This window comes from Pongo pygmaeus, chromosome 11, assembly GCF_028885625.2.
Source record: "Pongo pygmaeus isolate AG05252 chromosome 11, NHGRI_mPonPyg2-v2.0_pri, whole genome shotgun sequence".
NCBI classification, from domain to species: domain Eukaryota; kingdom Metazoa; phylum Chordata; class Mammalia; order Primates; family Hominidae; genus Pongo; species Pongo pygmaeus.
Genome location: NC_072384.2, coordinates 86,528,238 through 86,554,522, shown reverse-complemented (window position 1 = coordinate 86,554,522; position 26,285 = coordinate 86,528,238). Strand labels below are relative to the sequence as shown.

The window sequence follows — 26,285 nt, the reverse complement described above, 5'->3', positions numbered from 1 at the left end:
AAATGCTCACCTGTATAAGATAGCTCGATCTACACCAAAAGCTCCTACAATTAAGTCTTAAGAAAGAGTGGAAAAACATGTTAATAATGATAATGGTTTTTAAAATGTATATACTATTCTATAAAATTTTCAATGAACATAAAAAGGCTTGAACAAATTCTCAAAACTATTCATTAAGAGGTTGTAAGATATCATATAAAAGGCTAAAATATATGAAAACTGTAAACAAACTACCACCAGTGGAAAATGCTTATCATAAAGTAGACTTTCATCTAGGTGGATATAAATCTTTTAAATGAATATTTAGTAAAAAGTAGCAACGATAAGCATACACCTGCCAAACATACATACTGCCAAAGGAAAAAGCTTTATAGATGGCTGTAGATTTTACAATCTTATTATAAAATTTCTTTTCTATTTCTTTTCTATTTCCTATATATAATATGTGTGTGTGTATATATATACAAATATATGTATATAAAATATGATAGCAGATAGCACTCAAATCAGCAAGAATGAAACACATTAGTTTTCATATGCCACTGGTTCAACTGGTTCACGATTCAGAAAAAGTCAAATGAGAGTGCTATCTCACAGTATACCCAACCTAAATTTGAGGAAGTCTTTTCTAAACAGAAAAGCACATGAAAAAAACATAAAAACAGATTTAACTACATAAAAGTTTAAAACTTTATGCTCAAAATGCGAATGTGACAAACTAGAAAATACATACAAGAGTTAAGAAGTTAATATTTGCAACATTTAAGGCACTGTGAAAGTTTAAAAAAAAATGAATGAATGAAAGAAAAGCAAAATACGATCCCAGTAGCAAAGAAAAAAAAGACACAAAAAGGAAATTCACAGAAGTAAATATATATATATACACACACACAAATAAAAATGATTATTTTTACTAATAATCTAATGTATAGTTAAGAATCAACCTCATGGCTGGGCATTGTGGCTCATGCCTGTAATCCCAGCACTTTGGGAGGCTGAGGCAGGCAGATCACGAAGTCAGGAGTTCGAGACCAGCCTGACCAAGACCAGCCTGATCAACATGGTGAAACCCCATCTCTACTAAAAATACAAAAATTAGCAGTGCATGGTGGCGCCTGCCTGTAATCCCAGCTACTCAGGAGGCTGAGGCAGGAGAATCACTTGAACCCGGGTGGTGAAGTTCCAGTGAGCTGAGATCACGCCACTGCACTTCAGCCTGGGTGACAGAGCGAGACTTCGTCTCAAAAAAAAAAAAAAAAAAAAGAATCAAACTCATGCCTTATTTCTAGAATCACAAACCGTTAGTTAAAATACACTGTCCACCTGTTATACAGTTAAAAATTATTTTAAAAGAAGCACAAGTGTGGGAAAACAATGACTCATTTACTGCTGGTGAGTGCTTTAAAAAGCTGACAAAAACCTTCCTGTGGAGGGAGTGGGATGGTAACTTGACCACGTGTATTAACAACCTTAAAAAAAGAAGTGCACACACTTGACACAGTGATTCTTGAATCTTGTCCTAATGACACAATCAGAGATATGCAAAAGAATTATAAAGAAAGATAAAAATGCCACAAAATAAGGTAAGTAAGATACGATACAGCTATTTGTTACAAAGGGAAACAGAAAATTCATGTTTTAGAAGAATAATAAAGAAATGTTTCTGAAACATTGAATAAAACACTATGAATAGCATATAAAAGCATGATTTCCTTTTTAAAAAAAATGTGTGTGACTGCACAGGAAAAACATTGAAAAGATATGCTTTGATGTATTTTCTAAAAGTTCTATAACAAATATATTGCATTTATAACAAAAAAACTCTAAAATAATACTAATTTATGAGAATCAACTTCATGTCTTATTTCTGGAAACAGACCAACATACTTGTATATTGAGCTCATATTAAGTGTTTCAACACAAAGGTCATCTAAATTTTCTACACTATATTTCATTTAAAGAAAAGATCTGTTTTGATCCTAGATCCATTTATAATGCTCCAAAGTGTATAAGAACGAGAAAAAGGTCTTGCTTGCTCTATTGGACCCATGCAGTGGGCAACCTTGGGCAAACTGCCTTTCTCAGTCTCTTTTTACATTCAGAAATGGTATAATAATGAGCTATAAAAATGAGCTTATATTAACTCATGTATTAATGGCAGAATTAAACAAAATAATATACTTTTAAAAAAAATCACAATGAAGGCCAGGTGCGGTGGCTCACACCTGTATTCCCAACACTTTGGGAGGCCACAGCAGGCGGATCGCTTGAGCTCATGAGTTCAAGACCAGCCTGGGCAACATGGCAAAAACCACCCTTTACAAACCATGCAAAAATTAGCCAGGCGTGGTGGTGCGTGCCTGTAGTCCCAGCTACTCGGGAGCTGAGGTGGGAGGATGGCTTGAGCCCAGGAGGTGGAGGCTGCAATGAGCCAAGATTGTGCCACTGTACTCCAGCCTGGGCAACAGAGCCATAACTTGTCTTAAAAAAAAAAAAAAAAATCACAACTATTAGTCAAGTACATACATTCTACATAATTAAAAAAATAAAAAAGATAGCTAACATTAAAACAGCTTAGAATGAGCATTTAACTTTTGTTTATAGCTTCTGTAATACTCTTCTCATTTCATTAAAGACTACAGGAGAAACTCAGAGTATACTGTACACTCCCAGGAAAGACAGCTGACTTTTCTTCATATCCCCTTAGGTGATGGGAATGATGCCTTGAATATTTTAGAGGTTTGATCAACATATGAAATACTGAATTGCAATAATTTATAATATAAATCAAGAACAGTAACTAATACTATTTGCTATTAGGACTGAAAAATCTAAGGGCTCTATGAGTTGATAAGAAAGCACCTGGATATCCATTTTTGTCTATATCTGTGGCTCCTTTCATTGAATAGCCAAAGCTTGGTGGCATGCTTCCAGCAGCCCACTGCCCTTCAAGGATTTGAGATGGGACTGCATTCAAGCCTGTTGATCTTCCATTGAAGATATAAACAATTCCTTTTTTATCTTCACCCCCATATGGAGCAGCAATTGCAATATCTGTGGGGAAAAAAAGAGGAGGGGGAAGGAGAATGACAGAAGTAAGAAGGAGGAAAAGAAAGGGAAGAATGAGGAAGGGAAGAGGGCAAGGATGAAGAGAAGAAAGTTTCAGTACTTGTAATTATTTGTACAGATCTTAATATTTATAGAACCCATTTATCATGATAAATACTAATTCAAAGTTCAGTAGGGTACTCTTTATCCACAAGCAATAATCTAATTCAAGGAAACTCAAGCAAAACTGTACAGAAAAGACATTAATTTAGAGCCAGATAATCTGGCTCTGACCTTAAACAAATCACTTAAACTTTCTGGACCACAAATGCTTCCTCATTAAAACTAGGGGTAGGGGATGGAGGAGGATACATCAAAAGATTCATCTAAAGTTTATTTTCACTCTCAAAATTCTAGATAATTTATTTATGGATGGTATTGTTTTTTCTGAACAGAAGCCAATCTGCTCAGAAATTCGTAAGTTGTGACTTCATCTTGATCTTGCTCAACTTACACTGAAAGAAGATAAATAAATAACATTTTAAATCTTTAAAAAATCCCAAACACCAAATTATCTTTTCTACCTCTAAAATATATTACCAATCTGCCCTCTTCTCTCTCTGCTGCTGCCACCCTAGACAAGTCATTGCCATATTTTGCACTTAAACAGCCTTTTTTTCTTTTCTTTTCTTTTTTATTTTTGTTTGTTTGAGACAGAGTCCTGCTCTGTTCCCCAGGCTGGAGTGCAGTGGCGCAATCTTGGCTCACAGCAAGCTCCACCTCCCGGCTTCACACCATTCTCCTGCCTCAGCCTCCCGATTAGCTAGGACTACAGGCGCCCGCCACCATGCCCAGCTAATTTTTTTTGTTTTTTTTAGTAGAGACGGGGTTTCACGGTGTTAACCTGGATGGTCTCGATCTCCTGACCTCGTGATCCGCCCACCTCGGCCTCCCAAAGTGGGGGGATTACAGGCGTGAACCACCGCGCCCGGCCTTAAACAGCCTTTTAAGTGGCCTCCCACTTCTACTCTTGCCTGTAACTTTCTCTTCAAAAGGGCCAAACATTCACCATATCATGTCACACCCATCCCCATGTTAAAATCCTTCAATCAATTCCCAAAGCATTTAGAGTAAGTTCTAAACCCTACCTGGTATTTCCATTGTTTACCATGCAAATCTCATTCCTCTCCCCATCCCCAACTCCACGCCATCCAGTTTTTTACCCTTATTTACTCTTCCCAGCAATCCTGGCTTTTTTTTTCTGTTTCTTAAACACACCAAGCTAGTTTCCAACTATGGGCTTGTATTTGCTGTTCTCTCTGCCTTAACAGCTTTTGCTCCAGAGCTTTTACAACTCTATTCCTTCTATTTGTCCAAATGATAGATCAATGTCGTTCTGTCATTAGATCAGCTGTCATTCTGTCAGCAAGCTATTACCTAGCCACCCTACGTAGCAGTGCGCCACCCCTCTCGACCCCCTACTTTCTCTATCACCCTCTGTATCCCAAAACTCTATTATATTACCTTGCCTTCTAAAAAATCCACCATCTTTATCACTATCTGGATTTCCCCATTGTTTACTTATTCTATGACTACACAAAGTAAGTAAGCTATAGAACATAAGCTTCATGAGACCAAGGACATGTCGTATCTTGCCTATCACAGACCCTACGTACCAGTCATAACAAATTGCCTCAATTTCCTTAATGTACACGAGCTGTCTCATAGCTCCTTAATAAGCCATGCCTCATTGTCTCATGGCTTCCCTGAAACAACAAGATACCTTGATCACTCATCCTTTATATGAGACCATTAAGCCTGGGATCTCAAACACTGTGATGATCACGTTGAGGTGCTTTTTTTTTTTTTAAAACATATATGCTGCCCCCATTGGATGCTGAGTTTCTTAAAGACATGAGTAGACTCTGATTTATGCTCATTTTTACCACCTAGAAGAGTGCCTCGCCTGCAGTAAACACCAACTAAGAATTTGTTATCCTTAAAAATGAGTACCTAAGTTATGTAAAAGTATTCTTTTTATCCTTTTTTAAGCCTTAAAGGTAAATTGGCTGGACACGGTGGCTCATGCCTGCATTCCCAGCACTTTCAGAGGCCGAGGCGGGTGGGTCATGAGGTCAAGAGATTGAGACCATCCTGGCCAACATGGTGAAACTCCATCTCTATTAAAAATACAAAAATTAGCCACGCGTGGTGATGGGTGCCTGTAGTCCCAGCTACTCAGGAGGCTGAGGCAGGGGAATCGCTTGAACCTGGGAGGCGGAGGTTGCAGTGAGCCGATATCGTGTCACTGCACTCCAGCCTGGCGACAGAGCGAGACTCAGTCTAAAAAAAAAAACGAAAAACAAAACAAAACAAACAAACAAAAAAAACCAAAGATAAGCATAACTTCTCTACTGACATATGCATTAATAACGTATTTATTAAAACAGGCTGGCCACAGTAGCTCATGCTTGTAATCCTATCACCTTTGGAGGCTGAGGCAGGCAGATTGCTTAAGCCCAGGAGTTTGAGACCAGTTTTGGCAACATGGCAAAGCCCCATCTCTACAAAAAATACAAAAATCAGCCATGCACGGAGGCGCACATTGGTAGTCCCAGCTACTTAGGAGGGTGAGGTAGGAGAATTGCTTGAGCCTGGGAAGTTGAGTCTGCAGTGAGCTGTGATCGTACCACTGCACTCCAGCCTGGGTGACAGAGCAAGACCCTGTCTCAACAAATAATAAATAAAGTATTCGTTAAAATATAATTTTGCAACAAAAGATGGCTCCAACATTGAGTGACTGTTTAATAAAAATTATCTGTAACTTTCCTAAACTCTTCATTATTTTATACATGTTAATCATCTTCTCTCTTCACTATCATCTGTCGAGTCTGGAAAATCCTATACATTCATGCAATTGATTTCTTACTTTGATCATTTTAGATGCTCTTTCCTGCTTTTCTTTTTTCCTCTGCTTTTTCTGGAAAAGTACTGATAAAAACTGCACATAATTACCTTTGGGCTATATAAAATTTTGGAACATAACTTTATTGTTTTGTTTTCAATATCCCTCTTGATGTTGCCTAGGGTGGGGGTAGGTGGAAAGAGAGGAATATAGGAATACAGGAACAATGACAATGTCTTCATGTATGAACAACAACAAAAGATCTAACATAACTAATAGAACATATATATGTATAATGTAACTATATTTACACATATGTGCTAAATACTGTACATAAATACAGCTCAGATAATTTTTCACTAAAGACATTATCATTCACAATCTACTATTTGCTACAGTAAGACCCAAGAAGAAACCTTGGGAGACCATAATCATCCTCTATGGATGATTTTATCTATATTTTACCCCTCTGTAAAATCATTGTAAAACTTCACATTTTTTTAAGCTGTTGTCTATATTTGTTCTACTGACAGACAACATATTATAACAAAAACTTAGAAAGCTGGAAGAGATGTTGGCTAGATCATAGTAATGTGAAAACTTTCTTTAAAGTAACTGGAATAACATCAAGACAAGGTGAAGATCACACATGACCAGGCTTCCTAGAAAACCTGGGAGACAGAGGCCCAGCTACATAGCAAAGAATTCATTAACTTTATTCATGATGGAACCTCAAACTTAGCCCTGTATTTCCTATGTAGATTTTGTTATGATTAAGTAATGATTTGGTCTGTTATATAGTGTTCTTTTCACATTTTATTGTGAACTTCATACCATAGCGCCATTTGATTTATGCTAAGTTCTCTTTGTGGTAAAAATCTTTAAGCCCTCTATTTTAGGTAGCAGATGTACCTCTGAGTAGATGTTCCCTACCACTGAAACTTCTCCGGTTGGCCAGGCACAGTGGCTCACATCTGTAATTCCAGCACTTCGCGCAGCCAAGGCAGGAGGATCACTTGAGCTCAGGGGTTAGAGACCAGCCTGGGTAACATGGCAAGACCTCAGCTCTACTAAAAATAAAAAAAAATAAGCTGGGCTAGGTGGTGGGAGCCTGTAGTCCCAGCTACTCAGGAGGCTGAAGTGGGAGGATCTCTTGACCCTGGGAGGTCGAGGCTGCAGTGAGCCATGATTGCACCACTGCATTCTAGCCTGGGTGACAGAGTGAGACCCTGCCTCAAAAAAAAAAAAAAAAAAAAGAAAGAAAAAGAAATGTCTAGGGTTAATCTTCCAGATGACACTTCCAGTAAATGATAGCACTTACCCACAAGACAGGTGTGAAATCTTGAGGGCAAACAACATTTACCTTTCCACTACTATTTGAGACATACAACAAGTCATCTGTATTTTTAAAGTTTTCTTCTTAATGTATACCTTTCCTTTAGGTTTTAAGGGGGCATAGGCTTACTATACTGTTGATTACACAAACTAGTTCAACTATCCATTCTGTGATCTCTAGAAAGGTTTTTAACAGATTTTAAAAAAAAACTTGGTAATTTGTAACCTATATTTCATGTTTCTGAAAAGAGTTCTAAAGTAAAAGCTAACTTTGCTTTTTAAAGATATCGACAACTATTAAAATGGTACTATTATAAAAGAATAGGCTTATACTTTTACTATGCCACCATGAAGGGAGATATAACATCTCTTAGAACATTTTGGACAGCTACAACAAAGTTATGGCTTTAAAAATATTAATGGCAAATCATACCTTTGAGGTATGCATTAGTCAGCATTGCCTTGACAATGTGCCTGGAAGCATTTTTTTTTTTTTAACACTTGTAGCCAAATGAACAGAAGAGGGCACTGCTGCTAAGCAGGATGCAGAAACACATAAAGCCACCAGCTAGCAGTAGGCACCAGGGGAATGAAGGTTCCTTTCAGAAAGTAATCATTTTGACCTTCTAATTTGAGGCTGAGTGAATAATAACTCATGAGAGTCCATTTTTGAAATCTTTGCTCTGATTTTTAAAGAAAAATAGCAACCTGTCTTTAAATTTGGTGTGTTACTCACTTACACACAATCCACCTTTCCAGGAAGGAGATTTGCTCATGTAGACTCCTACAGATGGACTTACAGAACTTTTCCAGGTGGACACAGATAATCAGGGACCTGCAGCTGCTAAACTTTGATCTTACCATTGAAACCATCCTGGTCCAGATCTCCCAAAGGAGCTATGGCACTGCCAAACCGTGCAAAGACCTCAAACCCATTCAGCTTTGTCGTCTGGAAGTCTCCTGAAGCTCTCTGTAGAGACACTGAGACCTGCCCCACCTCTTGGAGTTTGCCATCAGAGCCACGATCCATGAAGAGAGGTGCTCCAATAAACACATCTGCATAACTAGAAGAACAGAATCTTCTCACCAAAGCAAGATCAAATGCCTCTTAGTAGGCATTTTCTTTCTTACTACAACTCAGTTTTCCTCTTTCAGCATCTCTCACACCCACAGTGAAACACAAAATAATTACCAGAGCACTCATTTCAAATTCGAACCTTTCTTTAATTCTTTTAAGAAACTATGAGTAATTCATAAAATTACTTTATTTGTTCATGTTATAAGCTACTGAAAAAAAACAGAACAAACATATGAGGTTTTCTAGAATTCATGATTAAGATTGCTTCAAATTGTTTCCTTAAACAGAAAGATTAGCAGAAAAGGAATACAAAAACAGAAGAAAAACATGTGTAGTTTGAGTAAAGTACTCGTAAACATGAGAAGATAACTTTCTGGAAACATTTTTTTTAAACTTACTCATCTCCATTAATGTCAGTGGCAGCTACAGAAAATCCGAAATATGCAGCCATCTGGATAAAAAGATGAAAATGAAATGTTTATATTTCATCCAATTAGTTTAGACAATTAACATTTGTAATATATGTACCAAATAGAAAGGGTTATTTTTTTTCTCTGCATATAGTGCTTCAATCTAAATGTCTTGTCTTTTGTTTATTCTACCAACACAATGACAATCAGGTAATGAGGCTTGTTGTTTTCCTAGATCATGGACACAATATATTACATGTTTATCATTCCGGTGTTGTTGATATACGACATTTAAGTCTAAGGACTATCAATTCTCCTTCTCAGGCCTACACTATTATCTCCCTTTCTCTCTACTTCCCAAAACATACCAGACACAAGCACATTAACAAAGATATATAGTCACAGACAAATGTTGTGATTGAACCCAACAAGTTTTATATGGATGCCTATGTCATGAGGATAATAGATAATAATTATTAATAACAGATAATAGTTGGCTCCCCTATGTGAAACTACTACTACTGTTTAAAAATTACTGTTTGGAAAGATATGGAAAGGAGCTCATTTTGTGTCATATCTCTATCGATTACTTGCCACATGATTTTGCTTTTGAATCACACACAGTCCAAATGTGTTTGGGTTTATTATGAGCTTATAATGCACCGGGAGCAGAAATGTCCTTTTCCCTACCACAGGAGACCACAGGCTTTCATAGGATGATCAGGTTAGCTATAAATAAATGGGAAAAAGGAAAGCTCTAAAGAGAGCCGAAAGTGCAAAACAAAACTAAAAGAGATGACAGGTTAAATATAAAGTAAGGTGAAAAATGAGTCAACAAACCAAAAAAGGAAAGTTAGCAATGCTTCTCAAATTTGATTGGCTCAGATATCAAGGGAGAATGGTAAGGGAGATTCCTGCATTATCTATTTTGGGTTGATACAGTGTAATTGGGAAAATGAAAGGTGTGTTCTGTATTAAATAACAAGATCAGAGCTTGTGAAATAAAATATACTGAGTTTGGGGTACAAGGTTGATGTGCCGACTATGTAACAGAGTAATATTCATGGGCCTTAGTCACCTACGGTGTTTGGCTTGGAAGTGTAAAGAAAGGATGTCATTTACTGAGACACATTTTGTCCTGGGCACTGTGATTCAAATGTTTTCTTTTGATTCTCACAACTGTCCCATGAGGAAGTTGCCAGCATCCCTATTTTTATAAATAAGAAATAGATTTTCAGCAGCAAATACCTTATCCAATGCAATAACAGACTGAGCATGGAAAACCTAGGTTTGTCCTCATCTAAAAGCTACATTTCCCACTCCTCTCTAGACACCCCCACTTCCCAATAGTGGAAGGAGGAATAAAGCAAGTATCATTGAGTGCATGCAGTAGGATCCAGACTCATACATGGTCACCAGACAGGAGAAGCTGCTCGAGCTGAAGTCAAAACGGAACAAAGGGACCACCCCTGCAGCAACCCTAACTGCCTGTCAACTGCAGGGCCCTCCAGGTTGTGCATCAATCTTGACTGCCACGCAAATGGGAAGATGTTTCTGGGGACCATGAGTCTAGTCAGCCAGCCTATCAATCCTATCCCAAAGCCCAACAATCTCAACTGAACAAAAAGGCTTGAATCCCAGATCTGCAAACTTTGAGAAAGATTTTTCTCTACCTACTGTTTAAATGTTTATTCATCATTATCAACTTATGGTATAATTCTTTGAGACATACAACAGAGAATATTATAAAATGCCTGTATTTGCAGAGAAATGTCTAATACTTAAAAAGTACTAGCATTTTTTTTGCTGAGAAATATCTTATTTCATGTAGTACAAATGAAGTTCGCTTGTAATATCTATAATACACACATCTGTGCCATGCTTTCTGTTGCATCTAATAAAATTATAAGGCATAGATCATCCTTAAAAAAGAATTTAATGTTACCAGTAAAGAAAAAGGAAGTCTTTGTGGTTTTGTATGTATGTGATTTTGCATTTCCTAAAAAAAAAAGGCAGACAAAAACAAGCCAAAATATCCAAATTACTTTGGTTAAAACAAAGATGAAATATTTAAAGCCCATCTTATATCTAGAATATTGAATATTATGGAATCATTAAACCATTCTGATACTGCCAGGGAAAGTTTTAAGACATTAGAAACTCTGATGATAAAATACTGAGTGAAAAAGGCAAGAAAAAATGAAAAATACAGAGTAAACCAATTTTTGTTTATATACTACATACACACACACACACACACACACACACACACTCAAAAGAGAAATGATAATAGTTTGACCAAAATGATAAGAGTTGAATGAATTATCTATTTGATGAGATTATAGTTCACTTTTACAGTTTTATTTCGCAAATTTTCTCCAATGAGTAGATACTGCTTTTATAGTGGGAGACGGCGATCATATTTTGGAAGCATACCTGCTCGCCAGTAAAATTATATAAGGAGGACATGTTCTTCCCATCATAAATATAAACCTGTGAAGGAAAAACAGAAGTATGTGAAATCTGGTAAAATAGAAGATAACTTAGAGATTTTTTAAAAAATACCTTTTAACTGTCCTACCATTCCCAAAGTCCTTGCTGCTCTTGGAACTCCTGAAACAAAGTCTGAAACAAACAAACAAACAAATTATTCATTTTTTAGGACAACACTGGAAGTTGCAGACCACAAGTGACTATGTCAGCAAGATTTACGTTTTACTACTTCAGTTCAAAACAATCGATTTAGAAAAATTGCTACTCTGTAATAAACAGACCAGCATTTTTAAACTATAAAATCAAAATTTACAAAATACAAATTATTGAGGGCTCTCAAACATATGCAAATAAGCCCTCAAGACATTTGTAATATTGTTAAACAAGAATAGACAAGATAAAGTAACCTAAGAATGAAGAAAAACTACATTTAGTTTAGTAGTACAGTAATGAAAAATAATACAGAGCAAACTGAAGTGGGGTAGAAGTGGCTGTGGCACAAAAATGTGATCAAAATCAGGTAAAGACTATGATTCCTAAACAGAGTTCTGAAGGAAGATGGATGGACAATGAGAGGATGGGATAATAACCATACAGAGATGGCCCAGAAGGTAACAAAGGATGCCTAAAGAAAGAAGACACTAATTCTTTCTCCCACAGGAACAAATTTGGGGAAGACAAGGAGGAAAATGCTAAAGAAATCACTAACAGTGTTGGGGGCTAAAAAGAAGCAGAAAGGAAAGGCACTGAAGCCAAGTGTAGCTGTCTCAATTTCAGCAGCCACTAGAGGAAGTTCAGCACCTACCTAGCCTGGACTCTCACCAGTGGCTAACATCTTCCTCATTTCTTCTGTTATATTCCATAACAATGGTTTAAAATTGCTTAAAATTTTCTTTTCTTTTCTTTTTTTTTTTTTTTTTTTTGAGACAGGATCTCGGCTCTGTCGCCCAGGCTGGAGTGCAGTGGCACAATCACAGCTCACGGCAGCCTCAACCTCCCTGGGCTCTGGAGATCCTCCCACCTCAGCCTCCTGAGAAGCTGGACACTGGTGTGCATCACCGCGCCCAGCTAATTTTTGTGTTTTTTCTAGAGGCAGGGTTTTGTCATGTTGTCCAGACTGTTCTTGAACTCCAGGGCTCAAGGGATCCGCCCGCCTCGGCCTCCCAAAGTGCTGAGATTACAGGCTTGAGCTACAGCACCCAGCCACTCAAACTGCTTAAAATTTTCAATGCCACATGTTTCAAATGCTTAATCTATTTTTTTTAAAGATTAGATATAGTTCAAGTACTTCATACCATCTATGCCATCACCATTGAAATCTCCGACAGCCACAGAGTAACCTAAACAGGAAACCAAAGGGGAGAACCATCAGGACAAGGAAGTTATCTTCAGCAGGCTTGCTGAGTAAGCATTCCTTGAAAATATTTTCAAGAAACTCCTTTAATTATGTAATATTTTGTCCCCTAGTCATAACAGATTCATATGTATATGACACATGAATTTTAAATGAAACAACTGAGTTAAATACTCTAATAGGCTATTTTTATTACAAAACTACAATTGTCTTATTAACTTTACAAAAGAGTCTGTTAAAAACGGCAAATTTACAACTCATCAAAAAGAAAGAAGAAATAAATTCTCTCAATCAGCAAGTACTATTTCTGTCATATATGACTTGTTTTAATATATCAGAAAGAAATTTAAAGAGAGAACACATGTTAATAAGTCCTAAAGACCAAAACTTTAACATCATGAATAAAACTTCAGGAGTTAGACTGCCTCCATTTGAATCTCTGAACAGCAAGTTACAAGTGAGTGACTTTGGGCAAGTTATTTTGTGTCTCAGTGCCTCAGTGTTTTCACCTACAAAATGACAATAATACAGTATGCTTGACTTGTGAGGATTAAATGAGCGAATACAAACCAAGTCACCTTGAACAATGCCGAGAACACAGTAAGCATATCTTAAAGGCTAGCTATTATTATTATCACTGCACAAATAATCACTGTCTTCAATTTCAATTACTGAAACATAACATAGCCAAAGTACTCATTAACAATTTGAAATTGTATATTCTGTATGTTTCAAAAAATCCTAATCTATTTCACATAAAATATTTTTCTACTTAAAAGACCATATGCAGATATAAGACAAATATACCACAATTCCAAAAATGAGTAAATTTTGGTTTTACCTACCCAAATAACTGTCATCGAAAATAGCTTGTGCAGTTCGAGTTGCTAATTGGTTATTATACTTGATGCTGTAAACATTGGGGTCATATTTAGATACGATTTCTGCCACTTGATCCGAAATAAGCTGACCTAAAAAAAGGTGTATATATAAAACAAATAACCTTCGAATGGGAACTTTATCATACAGATAATGTATGGTACCTGCATGAAGGAAAACAATATTAGACATTAGTACTTCTAATTATTAGCCTTACATAACTCTTGTTGATCATACTCAATTTGAAAATGGATATTCTTAACTTAAAATTATTTCTGCTTAAGCCAGTACTTAAAAGCAGTCTCTGCTAATAAAAATTTAAGAAAACAGGATTTGTCTTAAATCACTAGAAAGCAATGTTAAATACATGGAATAATAAAATCAAAGGCTATCACCCAACTAATGCATTAAAACATGAAAAATTTACTGAAACAATACTGTTACCTTTATAATCAGAATAGTTGGTTCAATTGATATTTTTTTAACCAGTAATTTAAACATCTTTAGGAAACAACCTGAATGGATGAGTTCACCTTCGTTCACAACCTTGTTATTAAGCAGACAAGAAATCTAGATGACTACACAAAAATCAGCCTGCCCTCCATGCCAAGAAAGGATAGCTCGTTTATCAAATGTTGTCTCCACAATATGGACACAATAATCTCTTATCATTTCTGCTGTTTTAGAAAGAAATGTGTAACAGCTAACATTTTCAGTCCTGTTCCCATCTGTTCAGTCACAGAGATTGGATCTACAGCACAGAAACACTTTCTCTGTCTGGGTCACTACTTTATCATCTGGGCTTAAGCAGTACCAAGAACATATGAAATTCAATAAACATTTCCTGAATTGAAGAACAGAGGAAAATTCACTATTTCTTCTGAATAAAACATTATTCTTTTCTCCATTCTAACAACAACAATTCTGCGATCTGTGAAAAAATTCATTCTAACGTACTTATCCAGGGTGACATCTGCTGATTTTAATCTTATTAAAACAAAATACTATCTGCCAATTCACTGAGTCTGCTAGCTACATATTACAGACAACTTGTAATAAAATTCTAATAAATATAATATTAATAGTACCTCTCTGTCCTAATTTATTACTGTGTCCTAATTATTACACATTCCTATTTATTATTATTCCTATTTATGCAATACCCATGGCATTAAAAAAAAAGTTCATACATTTTCACAGCTGTATCTCTTAAAAAGACAGAGTTAACAAGTAGTCCTAACTGAGAATCACAAAATTAGCTTCCTTGACAGTTTTGGTTCCCAGGCATGCTCATCAGATACTTCCTTCCCCTCCACTGAATGACATAATCAGCAATAAAGAAGAAAAATAAACCCATATTTCTATATCTAACTAGAAAGTATTAATATCCCCTATTTTCTCATATGTACTTTAGAACTGCTATTTTTGTTTTAAAATGGTGAAACTCAATTATAATTTTTCTAAATCATTTTATTTCCCAATAGATGTATAATGCATAGAAATTCCAATTTTTCAGCTTTGCTATGTCTCACATTCTGATCCCTGTCTGTGATGCCTGAATTTTCTATTTTTTTATTCCCTCATTTGCCTTCCCTTTCAATATTTCACGTATTCCTAGTTTTCATTCCTTCTTATTCTCCTTCCATCCTGTCATCCTCCAGCAAATCTCTTTCTTTAGCTTCCCTCTCCATAAGGCAAAAGCAAGCATGAGTTTTTCTACAAATAAGCAAGTCAGGAAAGCATAGTGTAGAAAACAGAGTAAAATTTGAAACTTTCAAATCAATCCAGTCAAAGGTTTTCTAATTCTTCCAAACACTGACAATGCTTGAATATCAGAATGTTAATACAAAATAGTTCACACCTCATAAATGCCACTTTTTAGCAGAAACTAAACATGTCAATATATTAATGAGATAAATAATTGTGTATCTCTAATGATACATAAAGAAACATAAAGAAAGCAAATAAAGTTTTAGTTATCTGTTTTCAAACTGTCAACAATAATCTGTTGTACATATGTTCAAATGGTAATTTAATTAGGCCTCCCAGAATGACTGAATATAATAATATAATAATGTATCTTTATATCAATGCCAGTTTACTATTTTTTAAAAACCTATTAAGATCCTCTAATTTTATTTTATTTTATATATATTTTTTGAGAGAGAGTGTCGCTCTGCTACCCAGACTGGAGTACAGTGGTATGATCTTGGCTCACTACAACTTCCTCCTCCTGGGTTCAAGTGATTCTCCTGCCTCAACCTCCCGAGTAGCTGGGATTACAGGCCTACACCACCATTCCCAGCTTCAATTTTTAAGAAGTCCCCAAACACTTAGAGATCATTCTCAATATCAGTAATAAGAAAATAATGACTTAAATATCCTAATGAGCAACTTCAAAATACTTTCAAAACCTTCAACTTTTAGAATGCCACAGCTGGCCTATACAGATTGGTTTCGCACACTGCCTAATGACTATGTCATGGCCCCTAGAGTACAGACATGGAGAAGTATATATCACACACAATAAAAATAAATTACTTTATATAATTACTTTTAAAATATATTTAACATAAAAGTATGTATTTACTTTTTAAATATTCAGTTTATTTTCTTCTAGGAATATACACATATTTAATATATATTATATATATTATTTTAAAAAACACTGTGTAAAATGGAGTGTTTATATACTTTAATTGTATTTCCATTTCTTTCTTTAAAATAATTTGTAAAATGTCATAGGCATACAATTAGCCAGGTGAATCAGCGACACATAGTCACCAATTGTAATTTAAAAAATATTAACCTACCTTGCCAATAAAAGCTACCAGGACCACCAAGAAGTACTCTGTCAGCCTAGATGAAATCACACAACAAAAAGATATATATTTAAAGAACAAATATCTCTCAAAATAGAAATCAATGAAAAACATAAGATATATATGTATATGTATATATGACTGAACAATACAGTATTGTATCTTTATATCATTACCAGGTTAATTATATTTTTTAAAATTTAATAAGATACTCTTTTTTTTCTTTTTTGTACAGACAAGGTCTTCCCTTACCCAGGCTGGTTTCAAACTCCTGGCTTTAAGCAATCTTCCCAGCTCAGCCTCTTAAAGTGCTGAGATTTATATCTATCTGTCTGTCTGTCTATCTATCTATCTATCTATCTAATATATATTAAAGCAAACAAAATCATAAATCTCAAATTCATCTAACTCAGTTTCAGTGGTTTTCACTGTATCTTTTCTAAAATAAAATTTAAAAGAAACGTTTTAATATATTCATTCAGTATATGAAAATATACACTTTTGTGGATCTTGGCTGCTTCACATATTTGAAATGAGGCACTAATGCAAAGTATTATCAGGTTACAATTTTTTAAATTCACTTCTTAATTTTGTATATTAAATTTGTGACTATATACAGCAAATTTTCTTTCTATAATCATTGAAGAATTTTCTGCTAAAGGAAATATTTTTAGTGTCTCAGATCTAAACAGAAGTGAAGTTGAGAATAAAATTTTCAGGGTGTATTATTATATATATACAAATTATGCCTAGCATTTCTTATATTTAACTAACTAAAAGTGTCTAATTCTAGGTATATTGTGTTTGAGCACAATATTTAAGAAATCTCTTCTTGCTGGAGGTAAGATAAATTTTTTTTCCCCTCCAAATGTACATATAGCCCTTCCAAGCTTTCAATAGACAATCTTTTGCCTTGGCTACATAAAAGACACTTCTAAGTCATCTGCCTTAAAAAGACACCCTTTTCTCAGAAATGTGTTTAAGAAAGTGAACACCTAATTTAGCAATGACTTTCACAGTATGAGAGTACTTCTGGGGTTATGGTTGTATAGGCATAAATACAGAAAAGATGGACATTATACATTTTAAAAATATATAATACCTATTTGGAAATGTATCATACAAGTTTAAACCTAACATTTATTAATATACTTTATCTCTCTTTGGCTTACTTACGTTCTGAATTTTGAGTAATATAGTATGAAATTTAGAGTATTAAAAACAAATTACCTAGTAAGAAGAGTTAATTATAATTATCAGTACCTAGTCTAGAAAAAAAATTAATAAAATAAAAATACAGATAAAATAAAATTAAAAAAAAAAATTGAGACTGGGTCTTGCTCTGTTGCCCAGGTTGGAATGCAGTGGCATGAACATTGGCTCAATGCAGCCTCACTCACTGCAGTTCAAGCAATCCTCATGCCTTAGCTTCCCGAATAGCTGGGACCACAAGCACATGTCACCCATGCCTGGCTAATTTTTAATTCTTTGTAGAGATGGTGTCCCACTATGTTGCTCAGGCTGGTCTCCTGGGCTCAAGTGATCCTGCTCCTCAGCCTCCCAAAGTGCTGGGACTACAGGCATGAGCCACTGCACCCAGCCTACAAATTTTTAAAGAATAAGAAAATGCTTTATTAGTTCTTATGCATCATATTATTTCAATTTCAGTTGTTTTCATACATTTAAGGCACTCCTCTTTGCTCACATTTCTAAGAAAGCCTACATATAAGCTTTCTAAGGAAGGTCTACCTATAATCAATCAACATATTTTTTAGACTTCTCTAGAAAAAATATTCTCAATTTGATATTCAAAATGTGCATACTCCCCCACCACCAAAATAAATAAACACACAAAAGAAAAGTAAATAAAGAAAAGTACTTCAGAAAATTTACCTTTGAACATTTAAATGGAAGTCTTATTTTCAAAAAATAGATTAAAAATATCAATTCTGAAGAGAATATTAATTTAGTTAAAAATACATAGAGCCCTGCCTATGAGATTTCTTACAATTATTACACATTATGTAAGTGAAGTCAGCTTCACATAGTGCCTATAGGCACATAATAGATGGCAAACATACATGTTTCCCAGCTTTTATGTAACTCTAATTTTATAATAAAGCTCTCATTGATAGCTTTTGTAAGAAAAACAACTTTAATTAAAAATAGAAAACTTTAGTATGCCATAAATTCATGTAACTGGAAATTTTAATATTAAGTCATAATAGTTACCTATCATTTACTGAGGAGATTGTCTACTTTCCTCCATTCCCAGAGTGATGGGGGATGTCTCCCTATTTCAAATAAGCAATGTTTACTAGGGAGGGAATAATATAAGACAAAGAATGTCAAAATGAATGGATCGTTTTATTAACTGTTTTCATTAAAGATGTAACAGCTGTAAAGGAGCTGAGGTATTGACCAGTTTATTTTTAACCACAGTTTAGTCAATAAGGTAGATGTGAATCTCATTCGGTCTTAAATGACAACTTACTTTAGTAAAATCAATGCTGAATCCTCCTTGACAAAATCCCTGTCCATCAGCATCAATATCTTCTAAAATAAAAAGATTGGAAATATACACAAACCCAAAAACAAACAACACAAAACAAAACATGAGAAAACCTGGTATCACTAGAACCATAAGACAATGTACCAATTTCTGAGAGTGGTCATTCACTCGGGCACTTAGTTATTACCACATTCCAAGAGAGTATGCATGTTTATCAGCACCATTTACTCAGATACGGAAACAAAGATTAAATACCTGAACCAGTCACCAGAGAACAAATAAACCAACTAAAATGATAAATTTTAAGCCCTTTTGTTAACCAAAATCCACAAAAAGATTATAATTTGTATCACAACCCAACACACATTGTGTGTATAAAATATATAGATAACAACTTAAAATCTTACGAAACAATATTTGTATTATTATATAGAATACACTCTGACATTTTCTATTTTATTTCATTCTTTTTTTTTTTTTAGAAAAACTATAGTGGTTGTGACCCACTACACTGATTTCGTAAAACACTAACAAGTTGTGATCTGCAAGTTAAAAATTCCAATCTGAAATTCCTCTTTCTTCCTATTACCCTAAGATTGCTAGGTCTTTGCTAAGATCTTTGTTATTATGAATAGCAGCAAATAGATACATACGTTTTAGAGCCAACAACAAGAGATGAATAACATGGCTCAGAATTTCAGGAAATGGACAGACCAGAACTTAATGCTCTTCAAAAAGTAAAATATAAAGCTATCCTCACACGTTTAGTATGGAGATCTAATTAAAGTAACCATCTTTAAATGACACTTTCAAGTATTTTCCAACCATAGTAGGCTCAATAGTTTTCCTCTTTTGTAGTTGTTCCCTTTTTAGTCGTTCTCATAGAAAGGGATTAATTCTGAACAATTAGCCAATTAATTTAAATTAATTTTAATCATGAGCAATACAGTACCTAGAACACATGTAAGGATGAATCTGAACACTTCCCCCTTATTTTACTTTGAGGATAAAACAGAACAATGGAAAACACTATCCTTCAGTTATCAAAGACTTATTGTGGCCAATGTTACAAATACATTAAAGTTGTACTGTTACTTTGTTTGCCACCCAAATACAGGAACCAAAAATATCTGTTTTCAGTCATAAGGACAAACTTCTAAGAACTTCTGCCAAATAATCCCATCAGAAATTTTGAACCCATTTTTAAAGCCTGGAAACTGCCCAAAGATTACACACTTAATATCTAAATTTTTAAAAAGTTTTTTTTTTTTTTGAAAGAAAATAGCCTCAAGAGTATAATGCTAAACCAACGTAAATTTTTCTAACCAAGAGGGAGTGGGAAAATGTGGGGCTGGGGTTTCCAGCGTCCAGTGAATCAGACTAAGGAATTCTGCTCTAACCTCAAGTTAGATCAAGTCGGCTATTTATTTCCTTTATTCAATTTGCATCTGGGGAACTATTTCAAGCTATTTATAAAGACATCCTTTTTTTGATTATCATACTGTACAATTATCTGCTTTATTTGGTTTCCCAGAGTATCCAGCTAAAAAGCATGACTGTCTCTTAAAATTTTCTTAACAGGTATATATTAAACTGAGTGCTGTTGCCAATTTAAAGACTTCATGTTGAATATAAACTATTTTGATGCAGGCTCTGGTACTTATTCCTGCAGATGGTTAATACTTCTCCCATTTGTTAAGTCTGGTAATTATATTACAAATAGTAATATTATTGATTCTGACAGTAAGATCAGCTAGGGTTTATTAAGCCTTTACTCTGAGTCAGGTATTATGCTAAAGCATTTTACATGACATTATCTTTTTAAGTCTTTATACCAATCCGATAAGAGATACCATTATTACTCAATACTTTGTACGGATAGGGAAACTGATGCTTAGGGAAATTAGGTAACTTGACCATGGCCAACCAGCTAGTAAGTAAGAGAGTAGGATCTGAACCCAGGTGTGTCTATACCACTACACTGTACTGTTTCAAATCAATAATATCTTTATCATTCCCTGAGTAATGACAAAAGGAAAGGAAAAGCCAACTAGAAATCATTACTGAGAAAAATCTATGTTCAAATAATATTAGCATCAGAAAGCAGACAGAAGGAACAAAAGATTCAGTCTGAGCATGGAGTTGAAAGGGTATTCACATCATATGATTCGTGGCTAGGCAATTTAGAACAGAAGAACATCTGGTCTACTGCATAATGTCCTTTGTCATTACTCAGGAAATGATAAGTATATTGTTGATTTGAGATAGTGAAGTATAGTGGTGTAGACACACGTGGGGTCAGGTCTATACTCTTTTATTTACTAGCTGGTTAGCCACGGTCAAGTTACTTAATTTCCCTAAGTAATTTTGCTTTTTTGTTGTTTGAGGTTGTTTTTTATGTTTTTCTCCTAAGATCTGAGGTTTTATCATGCAGTTATGAAAAGCTGAAAGCAAATGTAATCAGTAATAAGGTAAGTTAGTGACAGACAGTGAAGTTCCTTGTCCAGGGTGTCCATATAAGTCAGGTTAAAAACAGAACAAACCAACTAACCAAACTAACTAACCACTAAAAAAAAAAAAAAAAAAAAACCCAAAAGCAAACAATCAAATAAACAAAACAACCCACAAGACAAGCAAAGTTATTAAAAAGTTAGCAGTGTAGTCCTACAAAACTGACATCATATCATAAAACCAATTATTGGTTTGCATAATTTATTGAAGTATGAAACAGATAAAAAACACTAAATTTATACCTCTGAAGTTTTTTGTGTGAATTGGTGTTTTACCAATGATGAAACAAAGGACCAGAGTGGTTAGGTGAATTACCCACAGCTATAGGTGAATTGTCAGCAGAAAGTCAGAATATAACCCAGGTTCTCAGACTTCCACTCCTGAGTCTTCTTCTCTGAACAAGATGCCCCTCACAATTTAGGCCTATTATAGGTGGCTTAACATTTCAAAGGTTGAATCAAAAAGCATGTACAATAATCAAGCGTTACTGAAAGTGTCAGGCCTATTAGAAACAAAGGCATGCACTTTGCTTTTTTGTTTTTTGAGACTGTTCTTTAAGCTTTTCCTAAGATTGAGGTTTTATTATTTAGATCAGGGTTCAGCAAACTTTTTCTGTAAAAAGCTGAACAGTAAATATTTTAGGCTCAGGAGCCACATGGTGTGGCAACTCAACTCTCACAACTGTACTAGATCATTATAGATAACACACCAACAAACGGGTGTGGCTGTATTCCAATAAAACTTTATTCACAAAAAGAGGCCCACAAGCCACAGTTCATTGACCTGATTTGGATGTTAAATACCTTAGAAAATATGGCTTTAAATGACTTTATAATTTCTGTGCCTAAACCAAATAAAAGCATTCTGTGAACAAGGGAATCATCGTTAGAATGCATGTTTTCAGGAGAGTTCCATGTATTCTTACATATCAGGAATTATCCAAACCTAGGTCATGAAAGCAGGAGGTACTCTTTGTAGAAAAGCTGTGCTTAATACAGAAGCAACTGAAATGGAAAACATTTTCTATTGTGAATAATGTAGAGGAAAGGTTCTTTTGAAATAGACGAACTTGGGTTTAAATCCTCATTTGACCATTCAGAACATCAACACTGACTTATTCTATATGTACCCTGAAAACAGTGAAAGTAGGTCATAGCAGCTACTTTCTCTACATGTACTTGATGCTCCAGAGTGGGTGGCTTGCTCCTTTTGCTTACTCCTGCTTCTTTGCATCTCTTTCTGCCTAGAATATCCCCACTCTCAACCCCATGAGATGTGGAAATAAAATTGCTTCAACTATGTGAATCTCAGTTCCCACATGCATCAAATGAAAATAAGAGTGTATTGTGTGTGTGTGTACATCATATAAGTAATAAGTAACAAACTTGGCATACAAGGGTTAACTCATTCTTCATAGCTATAAAATTATCTTCTCAAATAGGAATATTTTTGCAATATAGAAATTAAAAATACAAATTTAATCTTCAGATTCTCTACATACCACCGAAGATGACAGTACCATAACCAAAATACCAACATAAAGATGGCAGTACAGATGGCATCCAAGCACTGAGGATAAAGCCTCAATTTCCCTCATCCTGTGCAGTGTATGCTTTCTAACTTGATTTTTTCTCTTTCCTAACACACAGTACAGATCTGAGTAGGTATCACTCTTTTAATGTTCACCTCCCACTTATAACAGGTAGGATCAAAGTGTTGGGCTAAGAAAATAAGTGTTTATTGAAATAATCTGCAGTTTCCCATAGGTTCAGCTACTTAGAATTTGGAGGACAGAATAGTTCCTTTGACCTGGTGTCACATGTCACCTAACATGGACAAAACAAATGTAGGAGTAAGAGTCTTACATGTTGTGCTTTTGTTACTAATTTTCTCTAATAAACTATGTGGTGACCAGTGGAACCCAAAAAATAATGGCCTAAGGGCTTTAGGCATAAACACTATACTGCATTTCAGTAATCTATTTTTATGCTTCTGGTACAAGGAAGATCTAAAGCAGTATCCAATTCAACAAAGGGTAGCGGGGCACAAAAGGACTGGAATCTCCAAAGAGAAGAAGATGCAGAGATTTTGGAAAAGCATAATCAAAATTATAATTGCTTGAAGTCATCTTTAGCCATGATATTAATTCCTTTTGAAATTTCAAGTAATATTAGCAAAGAGCATAAAATCCTCTGGATCACCAAAAAGGAGTGGGCTTGGTAGCAGGTTAACAAAGAAATTGATTAAGAGCAGGAAAATTCAGAGTCAAGACTCCTGAGTTCAATGTTCATCCTCCTATATAAACTTTAGCTATTTAAGACATAATATTCTTTATTTTCAACATCATTGTTAATATAAAGCAGGAGTTCGCAAACTTTGGTATCTATCAGAATTGCCTTGTAGAGTCTGTTAAAAGTGCAGGTACCCAGGCCTGACGTAGACCTACTGAATCAGAATCTTTAGTTGTGGGGTCTACATTTTCTCTGTTAAGAGAAGTTCAACTGAGCATCTTTTGACTATTAGTCATCAAAAATACAGGTTCTTAAAATCAGGTAGTAATTATTATTATACTAACGAAGGAAGATGAAAATGATTTCTTAGAAAAAGTAAACCTGTTTACTTCACATTTGTAATATCTTTACATTAGTAGGATTGTTTTCATTTTGTTATCATCATAATACGTCTATATCTTTTAATCTCTCTCTCTCTCTCACACACACACACACACACACACACACATACATACATTTTTAACAAACTAGGCTTCCCACCCCTCTTCTTAAAAGCTGGTACAATATCCTATACATACGTGATCTACATGGAGCATACTCAACAGTCTTTGTTCCATCTTGAAGAAAGCATGTTCCAACAGGCTCTCGCTCCTGTTTCATCTCAGTCCTCCAATGGTACAATGGGGCACAGGCCTAAAATCAAAGGTTTAGTCCATGACATGAAGATTTTCTAAAAATTTAGTGTTTCAGATGCTCTATACTACTTCAGAATATAATACCACTTTCTCTTTTTTGAGATGGGGTCTCAGTCTGTTGCCCAGGCTGGAGTGCAGTGATGTGATCATGGCTCACTGCAGCCTTGAACTCCTGAGCTCAAGTAATTGGCCTTACCCTCTTGAGTAGCTGGGACCACATGCGCATGCCACCATGCCTGGCAAATTTTTAAAAATTTTTTTGTAGAAACGGGGTCTCACTATGTTTCCCAGGCTGGTCTCTAACTGAACTCAAGCAATCCTCCTGCCTCAGCCTCCCAAAGTGCTAGTTGTGAGCCACCATACCTACCACACCTGGCCAACTTTCAAAGCATTCATAGAAATTAATCAAACCTATCCTATACCTTAAATTTCTTATCATAGTGGTAAATAAAGATATTGAATGAAGTCTTTTTCTCACATTATTCTGAAGACCATATTTGTAGTCCAATTTTTTTTCAAAATAGTTAGCAAAATTGTTATTTCAGGTAGTATATTTCTTGATGTAATATGCTATGCTAAAGGTAGAGACAAAATTAGCTTTTGAACTAAGTAACACTCATGCATATGGAATACACCCCCTAAATTATACAGAAAATAGTTTATTAAGAGAGTAAAATAATGTGCAGTACTTTTATTTACTTTCCAAATAAACCATGACCTTTTTATTTTCAGCATTCTAGACTGTAATACCACATACAGCAGTAGAGTAATGAATGCTTTAACAACACAGTAATCTACCAAATGTGTAACAATTCATTTAGTGAAAAAGGTTGATTTTCTATAATACTTTTTGAAGCAAAGTGCTAACATAAGCACTGCAGAACATCAATACTGACTTATTGTATATATACCCTGAAAACAGTGAAAGTAGGTCATAGCAGCTACTTCTCTACACGTACTTGACGCTCCAGAGTGGGTGGCGTGCTCCTTTTACTTACTCCTGCTTCTTTGCACCTCTTTCTGCCTAGAACATCCCCACTCTTAACCCCATCCTTCACCTCCAATTGCTGAAATGTGGCACATCCTTTAAAGTCTGCTGAAACTTCACCTCCTAAGCAAATCCTTCCCTATGCAGCATAATTAGATGAAAAAATAAAGGCAATAATAAATACTATGTAAATAATTAAAATAGGGGGAGCGGTCTCTGAAATCTGAGTGACAGCTGAAATCTGAATGACAAAGGGCTAGCCAAGTAGAAATCATAAAGACAACTAATACAAGCAGAGGAAACACAAACACTAAGGTACTAACTGAAATGATTTGGAATGTATAAGAAATAAAGACAAGCCTGGCTTTAGTATGTGAGATGGAGTGAGAGGAGGCCAAAGACATAGCCAGTGACTTGTTTTTGGAGATGTTTTTAAGGCAGTATGAGCTTGTCATACTTATGCAGAGAGTGACAGAAAGCCACTTGACTGTTTTAATCAAGAAGGTAAAATGCTCTGGTTCATTCTGGTCCTTCTTGCAGTTAGGGTAAGAGAAGCAGCAGCAGGATGAGAAGAGCCGTTGCAGTGGTCCAAGGGGCTAATGATGGTGGCTTGTTGCACGGTAGAAACAGCAGACATGTAGATCTACTGATAAATGTGAGATATATTTTTGAGGCAGATTGTGAGTGCTCACCAGTGAATAGGGCGGAAAGCCAGGCCTCCTAAAAAATTGGGAAATATATATAATAATAGTTTTTTATTTGTTTTTCTTCTTTGATGGAAGGAAACAAGAGTCCTATTTTGGCCACGTTCATTTGGAAGCCAAATAGGTAGCCTGGAAATATGTCTTTAAGGATCCAGGGAGAATTAAAAGCTAGAAGTATAGATTTGGGGATTATACTTACAGCCATGGGATAGGCTAGGAACCTCTAGGTAAAAGTTGTAGTTAGAGGAAGCAAAGGAAGCTAAATAGAGATCAAGGACACCCCAATATTTGGAAACTGAACGTAAGAGGAGCCATTAAAG

The 26,285-nt window shown here is 35.2% G+C and overlaps 1 protein-coding gene across 1 annotated transcript in view; it reads right to left on the bottom strand.

The window, feature by feature from the left end:
- Window positions 1-26,285, bottom strand: part of ITGAV (integrin subunit alpha V) — an 88,355-nt gene that overhangs the window by 28,993 nt on the left and 33,077 nt on the right. Inside the window, exons 4-14 of the mRNA XM_054477784.2 lie at window positions 24,157-24,271; window positions 18,819-18,880; window positions 16,316-16,361; window positions 13,469-13,594; window positions 12,565-12,609; window positions 11,358-11,401; window positions 11,213-11,269; window positions 8,765-8,817; window positions 8,150-8,352; window positions 2,863-3,054; window positions 11-56 (exon numbers count right to left, since the gene is read on the bottom strand). Coding sequence (XP_054333759.1) covers window positions 11-56; window positions 2,863-3,054; window positions 8,150-8,352; window positions 8,765-8,817; window positions 11,213-11,269; window positions 11,358-11,401; window positions 12,565-12,609; window positions 13,469-13,594; window positions 16,316-16,361; window positions 18,819-18,880; window positions 24,157-24,271 — 989 coding nt within the window. The remainder of the gene's footprint in view (window positions 1-10; window positions 57-2,862; window positions 3,055-8,149; window positions 8,353-8,764; window positions 8,818-11,212; window positions 11,270-11,357; window positions 11,402-12,564; window positions 12,610-13,468; window positions 13,595-16,315; window positions 16,362-18,818; window positions 18,881-24,156; window positions 24,272-26,285) is intronic.